At 40.7% G+C, this 8,951-nt stretch overlaps 1 protein-coding gene across 1 annotated transcript; it reads left to right on the plus strand.

The window, feature by feature from the left end:
- The first annotated feature begins 6,615 nt into the window (after window positions 1-6,615).
- Window positions 6,616-8,187, plus strand: LOC105054752 (phospholipase A(1) DAD1, chloroplastic-like). The gene has a single exon (XM_010936342.4). The coding sequence runs from the start codon at window positions 6,689-6,691 to the stop codon at window positions 7,883-7,885; it is 1,197 nt and encodes a 398-aa protein (XP_010934644.2). The 5' UTR covers window positions 6,616-6,688; the 3' UTR covers window positions 7,886-8,187.
- The last annotated feature ends 764 nt before the right edge of the window (window positions 8,188-8,951 follow it).

Here is an 8,951-nt window from a genome sequence, read left to right on the forward strand (position 1 = left end):
ATACTTCTCCAACTCTCCTTTTATAAATGGAGGAGGGCAGAGATCCTCAAAATAAGTTCTCGAAACTCTTTTATTTTCTTATTCTCCATCTTTTATCTTAAGCATAGGAGGATCTCTGCTAAAAAATATATCGATAGAGATTTTTTTGCAAATTTTTGGATGAAGCTCCAATAATAGCCTTCAAAGTGTTTTCACATCGACCAACCGGCCTTGAGCACGGGAGTAGGAGCAACACGACCCATATCCAATCTGTTGGCACCATGATCCGTCACAATGAAAAATCCCTTGCATTACTTCCCTTCGAACTTCTAATTCTTTTGGTTATATAAATAAATTAATACTTTGGCATCCAGATCTTGAAGAAACGCAAAAGAAATGATGTGAAAGGATCAGACACGATGCGTCATAGGAGTGCACGTGTCGTGCTGGCCTAGTCTAGCAGGCCTCTCCCAGTCAGCTCGCTGTCTTTGTAGTGGTTTAGTGCAGCACTCTTGGCACTATGGCCAAGCTCTGCTTGTCCAATTTGACCTACAGTATATAGAGCCGACCCTAGCATAATCTATAATGTGATGTAAGGGTTAGCATGGCATGGCTTATTATCTTCATTGATCATAAACTAACCTTAATATTCTATCTCTGAAAATTATATAATTTGTGTTATAGTGACGACTGCACTATTGGGTCCCATAAAATGTATCGATCTTGTTTCATGATAATATCAGGCCAAGAATACATGGGCCAAGATTCAGATTAGCTGAACATTGTTATCTCAATTTGGAAAGTTGACTCTCCACTCACTCAAGTGATTGCTGGTTGGCTTAGACAACAGACATATATGCTTGACAAATTTGCTGCTCTGTTCTCCAGATAAATTCTAATCCTTAGCCCACAATTGGTAGAGTTGTTGGCTACATCCTCTTTTGGTTATCTTTGTCTAGAATGGATTTTAAGGAACTTGGAAAAAGGTTTACTCAGTCGTTTTTATGCTTCTCACGGCTATTCGGTGGGTAAATTAGAAAGAATGGAATTTCAATTTTTTTTTTTAAACAAACATTCATTTCTTGTGACCATAGTCTTCGAAGGGCTTCACATCTTCAATGGCTAGTCTACATCATGTGACTAGGATTTTCTGTCAGAATTCGGAAGAGTTTGGGTGAAGGTCAAAAATATTCCTAAAAATCTTCATAAAAGTTAATATGTAAGAAGTCTGGTTCTTTATTCTCAATTTTCTGTCTTATTCCATCTATCAGTTGTAATGTAACTTTTTAAAATTTTCTTTCCTCTCTGTCATAATTTCTTTTTAATCTCAATAAAAGCCGGATGGCTATCTCTACCTTCCTTTCATTTAAACAAGAGTTAAAACCTCTTGCTGAATGGGCTCACTTGTTCTGGGCTTGTGCTCTTGCTTTATACAAAGAGCAACACGAGACTTGCGGAGTTCGGCCCAAGATATCAGGTCCAATGAGTTGGACTTAGCCCAAACTCCAATGAGGCTTTTCATTCAGATTTCAGTCTGAGTTCAATTTCTCGTCCACTTTATTGGCTCACTCCAATTTTGATGTTATTTCTGGTGCCGAATTTGTTATCCCCATTCCACATTTTATGACAGCAATGTTTCTCTAATCGAACAACTTAAAGCTGCTCTGGAAGTTCTAACGGCTGTGATGGATCTCAAGGCAACAAAGGTATGGATTGACGGCCAGAAATCATTGTCTGGAACTTATGCCATGCCTAGCGTGCGAAGTCATGCAAAAAAAAAAATAAAACAAAAAATAAAAAAATGTTGCTAACATCTCATAATGCTGTCCTCTTTACTGGCCTTATGTATTAGGTGCTGCAGTACCAGTGAGTCTTTAAGACTCTTTTCTTCGTTATTGGAGAAAATATTTAAGTAGCTTGCATGGATGATGGCCCCCCTCACACTGTTGCACCAGTCCTGGACGACAACAAGAGCAGCTAATGTCAATTGGTTGTCCAGAGAATGGGCCCAAATCTACCGTCGAGAGGGAGACTTGAAACTATTTTTTTTAAAAAAAAATTAAAAGTGCACAAAATTTTTACCATAGCACAAGGCAGGAAGAGATTGGTGTGATTTATGAGGCATGGCACGGTTATAACATAAAATACCAATCTTGTTGTGACACAGTTGCATGGTTTTCTTGTGGGCCTCCACGCATTTTAAAGTGTGACGTTAAGTTTGTCGTCCTCAGAGGATAAAATAGAGTGATGCCCGGGTACAAGCACGGAGAACAATAAATGGGATAAGTTGTGAGGCATCCGGTGGAAGCCAACCTCCTCAGCCACACATTTTTGTACCAATAGTCCCCACCTAATTAATTCTCATCATCTGAACTCGTGTAAAGCCTCCAGCCATTCCTTGGTCTGCTCTGCCGACTGGTAACGTGTCAATACTCTAACATGTCCCTAGTGGGGGCTCATGACACAACATCAATCTTGATTACTCCTTCCAATATATGTATAGATATATATTTTGAATGGAGGAATGCAACATTTATATGCATGACATGTGTAGGTGGAAATAGTTTGACACCGCAACCCCAAGACCACAACTGGCACTTTATTTTATTTGAGTTGGTCGAATGTCAAGGTTGATCCCATGCAGAAAAAATAGACCTATGAGGTATAATTATCAACCACATATATGTGCTGCAATACTTGCTACCAAAAGCTTTTGATGAACCATCTTCTTGGTCAGCAAAAAGGACCGGGTGTTGATTAAGTTTCCTTATCATAAATAAAATTGTGAAGCATTAATGCCTAAGGTCTTTAAATATATATTGTTCCCATCACTATGATCAAACAAGTATGAAACTTTTAGGAGGCTTCTACAGTAAGTGCTCCAATGAAAGGAAAACTTGTGAGATTGAACATTTCATTTTTGCTTCCAAGTTTCTAGGAGCCAAACGTTATTGATGGCTGATGTAACCCCATTTTCCTCTCTTAAAGTGGTGTGAGTGGGATATACTAAGTCAAGGGACGGTGATAAGAAGACTCTGAGGACGGGAACGCGTTGTGCTGACTTTAGAACTCTCCGCTGAATTTTGCATCAGTTTAATTACCACACTAAACTTGTGCGACGTGTCCTTTAAACTGCTGTAACCTTTTCATCGGAGATTCGATGAGAGGACCCCAGCTTCAGTGGAGCAATTAGAGTGGTCAAGAGTGGTTGGAGGAGGGAGAGAGAGAAGCCATGGTTGGAAAATAAAATATAGGTAATGTCCCACCACCTGTGATGGGACAGCATTGGAAGAAACACCAATTGCAATTCCTCTTCTACGGGATCGCCGACCAAGTGCATTTCTTATGTTTTCAGTAAATTTTTTCGTGTTTATGGAGTGATCATTTTTGATGTATTGTTATAAGCTAAAATATTAACTACAGAATCGTTGCACAAGGTCATTGTAAAGAATAATGTATAATGGCAGTTATATGGAAGCCATGTTATATATGTATAATACGACAGAAATTAATACCATAAAAACTATTGTAGTATTAGTAGTTTCATCAATGTCATAGTGCCGTTTTCCTTTTCTAAAAAGGATTTGATGATACCATTGAAAAAGGCACAGCTATAGACCAAACTTAAGCTTGACTGGCCTATCATGTGCAAGATAGTTCACACTTTCTTAATAACACCTTCCAAAAGTAAGAGGGGGAGGAAGAGAAAGGTGGAAAACTATTTTATGAGCATAATACTGATCAAATTCAAGTCTACCTTAGACAATCTTATATAAGAACAAGCATATAAATAAAAATAAGACTATATAATTCATGTAGAATAAAAAATGAAATTCTAAGGCAATTCAAACTTATTTAAGCAATAAAATTAAAAATAATAGTGTCATGAAACGAATGATAAATTCCTTCCATTCGTAGCATCCATTGATCTTTGAAATGTACAATTCGACAATGAAATTTGTTATGAGCACAAAATTTTTCGGTCGGGCTACAATCTCTATGATTTCTTGAAGTGATCAACTTCTCCAAGTATCTATCACCATGACGACCGTATCACTAATGTAAAATTCTTTAACAATAAATTTACCTTTTTCCAGCATAATATATTTTTTTTGGATGAAATTTTGTGTCTTGAATGACAAAATCGAACATAATTGGCTTTCTAGGTGTTTTGCATGCCTTGGGCCCTAGGTTGTTTCTACAAGTCTTGATTTGAACAAGTAATATTTGTTGTACATGTGGACTTTTATTAATGCACTAGTAGGATTTTGTCAAACCCAAATTTCGACATTGATAGATCACCTAGAAAAAGAAAAGGAATGAAATGTTTGTCTGATTGGTTTGAACTTGTAAGATTTGTTTAGTCCAAAGCAATATTAATTTTAATTGCACTTTGCTTCCTTGACCTAGTCATTCTTTGCAATTTTTTTCATATAACATCTAATAACGATTTTTGAGTAAAGTTTGAATTAATGTAAAATACATTATATATATATATATGGACTATGCTATTCTTTTCAAGTCCAAAGTCACTAATGGAGGATGCAAATCAAAGATGCATACTATTGATCATGATTTATATTATTAAAAATATCTACAAATCAAGAATCATTTGTTTTAGTGGTCATTAACCTATGCATCAAATAGGTGTAAAAATATGAGTGTGTGTAATATGAAGAAGTACTGCTTCTAAATATTTTTATTTGTATGCCAATATACTTAATTAATTAAGAAACCCATGCATAACTTGTAACTATATCGACCTTCTTATTTGTTACAGTTAAAATCGACTCTACATAACCATGCTTTTAAATTGAATGGATTTCTTTTTTCCTAAAAAAATCATGCAATAACCCACATTAGAGTACATGTGGTAAACAATTTCATATACAAACCTGCTTAACTTTGTAGAAGTCATATTTCATTGCAAATTTTAAACACATGCATAGAAAGAGCTTAAATTTTCTATCAACTGATTTTAAGAAAAGGACACTTTGATCAATATTACACATAGCTGTAGTGGCGGTCGCCCTCTTCTTTCTAGTTAATTTTGTAAACAATTTCAACTTGATGTCCAAAATGCAAATATAAATTTCCTTAACATATAAACTGACTTGACTCTATATAAGTCATATTTCACCATTATATTTAGCACGTGCATGAAAAGTGTTTAAATTTCATGTTAATAGACTTTAAAAATTAATAAAATATTTTTTTGATTTATATATATATAGTCAGACTAGAATCAGATCGATCAGATTTGGACTCAGATCTGATCATATCAAAACTCCATAATAAGGATCCTATATCAATAATCTAAACCGTTGAATATAATTTACTATCTCAAAACTGCTTACACACAAAAAAATCATATATTTTGAAGACCCATGGCCTATACAATAAATAATTAAAAAATTGGACTATGTAAATAAAATTGAATTAGATGTATTTTTTGATCACCTAATGCATAAACTAGAGATCTTTAAATCATATAATTTTTGGTGTGCAAACAATTTTGAGATAGTAGATCATATCCAACGGCTTGAATCATCAATATAGGACCTTCATCATCCAATTTTGATCATCTAATCGAATTTGAGTCCAAATCTGATCGATCTTATCTAAATCTGCCTCTATGCGTGTGTGCGCACGTGCGTGCGTCGTAGTGTTGCCTAATTTTTCCCCCCCCCCCTCTTTAGGTGGAGTCCTATAGGCAACTATAAGCTGCATAGCAAGATTTAGCCCTTAACAATTAACACATCTGTATATGAATTTGGACTTTGTATGATCTATGGGTGCATTTAGCGATAAGAGAGGAGAAATCATATTCACCGAACTGCCCATGCAGATTTTAGATGATCTAAAAAGCTTGTGCCACATTAGCTGGTTTGCCAACAGCCTCCCCCTATATTATGATGTGATTTAGTTCGCAATTCTTGCAAACCAGAAATTATGTCACACCTGCAAGACAGGGTCGTGTTAAGATCCAATAATGAAACCCTAACAATTATGGCCCTCCGGCAAGCATCTTGTGGTCACTAATTTATAGCCAGCAACTTACAGGCTAAACCACCTCCCAGTGTGCATTCAATTGGCCTAGTCCCCACCTTCAGACTCTAGCTAAAAGTGTTAATTAATGCCACAGCGATCTGGTGGTCAAGGAATTGGTTGCCATGGAGTACAATAGCAGGCTCGTGAACTCATCTCACCGTGGCCCCAAGCAAGCGTAGAAGTCTCACAATCTTACTTCCATTCACAAAAGACCGACGCAGAGCTAATCATTGGAGTGATTGGAGCACAATGCAGGAATTCCGCGTCCAAGAAGCCTCCCTCTCTCTATCTCTCTCTCCGCGCCCACTAAGGGCAAGACTGCGTCGTGCGCGTGCCCCACGCTTCCTCCCCCCGTTCCAAAAGTCCAATCGTACTCTCTTGGGCGTCGTCACCTTCCCCAGCTCCCCTCCCTTCTTTTCGGCGCGTCAAACCCATCTCTCTCTCTCTCTAGCATCCAATTACTTCCGTCACCTTTTCTCTCCCTGGCCCACATCCCATCCCTCCCCCACTCCCATCCCCAATCTCGCTCCGGCTATAAATCCCAACAGCAGCGGCAGCAGCAGCAGCTGAATACTACACAGCAGGGGATTCTGTTGCTACTCTCTCTCTCTCTCTCTCTCTCTATATATATATAGTTTATAAAAAGAAACTAAACGAAATGAGATTTGCTATTGGTGGCACTCGTTATGTGTCTCTGCCGACTCTTCGGCGACGTTCCGTGATCACTGGTTCTATCTCTTCTGGGTCTTCAATACGCGGCCCGTCCACGGTCAGAATTGGGAGCCAGTGGATGGAGTACCAGGGTGCCAACAACTGGCACGGCCTCCTCGACCCACTCGACGACGCGCTCCGCTCCGAGATCGTCCGCTACGGCGAGTTCGTCCAGGCTGCCTATACCTCCTTCGACTTCGATCCTACCTCCCCCTCCTACGCTACCTGCCGCTTCCCCAAGGACTCCCTCCTCCACCGCTCCGGCCTCCCCTCCTCCGGCTACCGCGTCACCCGCAATCTCCACGCCACTTCCGCCACCCGCCTCCCCCGCTGGGCCCGCTCCGCCCCCGCCTCCCTCTCCCGCCGCTCCAGCTGGATCGGTTACGTCGCTGTCTGCCAGGACGAGGACGAGATCGCCCGCCTCGGCCGCCGCGACGTCGTCATCGCCTTCCGCGGCACCGCCACCTGCCTCGAGTGGCTTGAGAACCTCCGCGCCTCTCTCACCCACCTCCCTTCCCCCTTCCCACCATCCGCCTCCCAGCCGGATCCCATGGTACAGCGTGGCTTCTGGAGCCTCTTCACCTCCCCCGGCTCAGTCCGCTGGAGTCTCCGCGACGAGGTCCGCGACGAGATTGCCCGGCTCCTCGATGCCTATGGAGGCAAAGGTCACCCCCTCAGCCTCACCGTCACCGGTCACAGCCTCGGCGCAGCGCTTGCGGTGCTCACCGCTTACGACATCACGACGACGTTCCAAGACGCGCCGATGGTCACCGTCGTCTCCTTCGGCGGGCCACGTGTCGGCAACGCAAGCTTCCGCCGCCGGCTGGAAGAGCAAGGGAGCAAGGTGCTGAGGATAGTGAATGCGCAGGACATCATAACCAAGGTCCCCGGCTTCGTCATCGACGACGGCGGGAATGGGAAGAAGAAGGATGGCAAAGAAGGGACGACACTGATCAGCTGGCTTCTGTCGAAGACTGGGTGGGTCTATGCCGACATCGGCCGAGAGCTCCGTCTCCCCGGTCAGCGGACGGCCAATGTGGTGGCCTGCCACGACCTCAGCGTCTACCTCAATCTAGTGAACCAGCTCAGTGCCAACTATCCCTTCCGGTCATTAGCCACGCAAGCAGTGGCCGGTCAGAGATGACCCAGCTCTTTTCACTTTTTCTTTTGAAGTAAAATGCTTTAATGTTTCTTGTACATAGAAAGAATTATTGGAAGGGAAATTAAAGAGCCGGTCGTCAGAGGGAAGGAAGGAAAAGGAGTACATAAAAGGGAAAAGGTCTTGCTTGTTTTGTTATGGTGGGGTTTGGAGGGGGCTTTAACGCGCGGCCTTTTCGAATATGCCTAATGTTTGAGGTGCAAAACTGTACATGATGTACCAGACTTTGGGCTTAGAAAAGGAAGAGTTCTAAATTAAAGGTCACTGAGCAAATTTGATTTCAAAAGAGCTGGTTCGAGCTTTCCTCTTGTTCTGATTGCAGTGCCAAACACCTTAGCTTTCAGGCTTCTTGTCATAGTACTCCAAGGTCATGACTCTGGAATGGAGTACATTTGGCTTCGGTTCGAGTTTCACCATGTGTGATACAGTGATACCAATGTTTACCCAATACTTTGCGTCCAATTTAGGCTCCAAGATCGCATAATACCGTACTTTTTTCCCTGTCGTTTTCCTTTTTCTCTTTTCTATTATTACTCTCGACTGTCTATTAGTCAGCATGAATAGATATGCAACTAGTTGATTGCTAGCTAGCCCCAAGAACTTGAGGTGTTTCTTTGAGTATTTGACTGTCAAATGAAAGGTAAGCATGCCATTGCAACTTTTCTCTATTAGACCGTTCATTGCCAGCATAGCAATAATTTGCTTATGTTTTTCATCCCTTTTTTCTTTTTTGTACAAAAGTTACTTAGAACTAATTTGGCATTACCTTTTTAGAGAGCTAAAAAGTACTTCTTGGAAGGGCAGAAGTTTTTTTTTGGAATGATTTTAAGATATTTGGTAAAAATTTTGAAACAGTTTTTGATTCCTTCAAAAGTTGAATAAAAAAGGTCTACTCTTGAGATACGATGAGGATTTTTTTTTTTTTTTTTTGAAAAAAAGTGTAAAAGCTCATCCAACAGACCCGGGTTTCAGTCTTAGCAACCGATCTTTTAAGAATAATTTTAAAATTATTTACAAGTTGGCAGTACCTTATAGCAACAATTTTTGAGAG

Source organism: Elaeis guineensis, chromosome 12 (genome assembly GCF_000442705.2).
Source record: "Elaeis guineensis isolate ETL-2024a chromosome 12, EG11, whole genome shotgun sequence".
In the NCBI taxonomy this organism is placed as follows: domain Eukaryota; kingdom Viridiplantae; phylum Streptophyta; class Magnoliopsida; order Arecales; family Arecaceae; genus Elaeis; species Elaeis guineensis.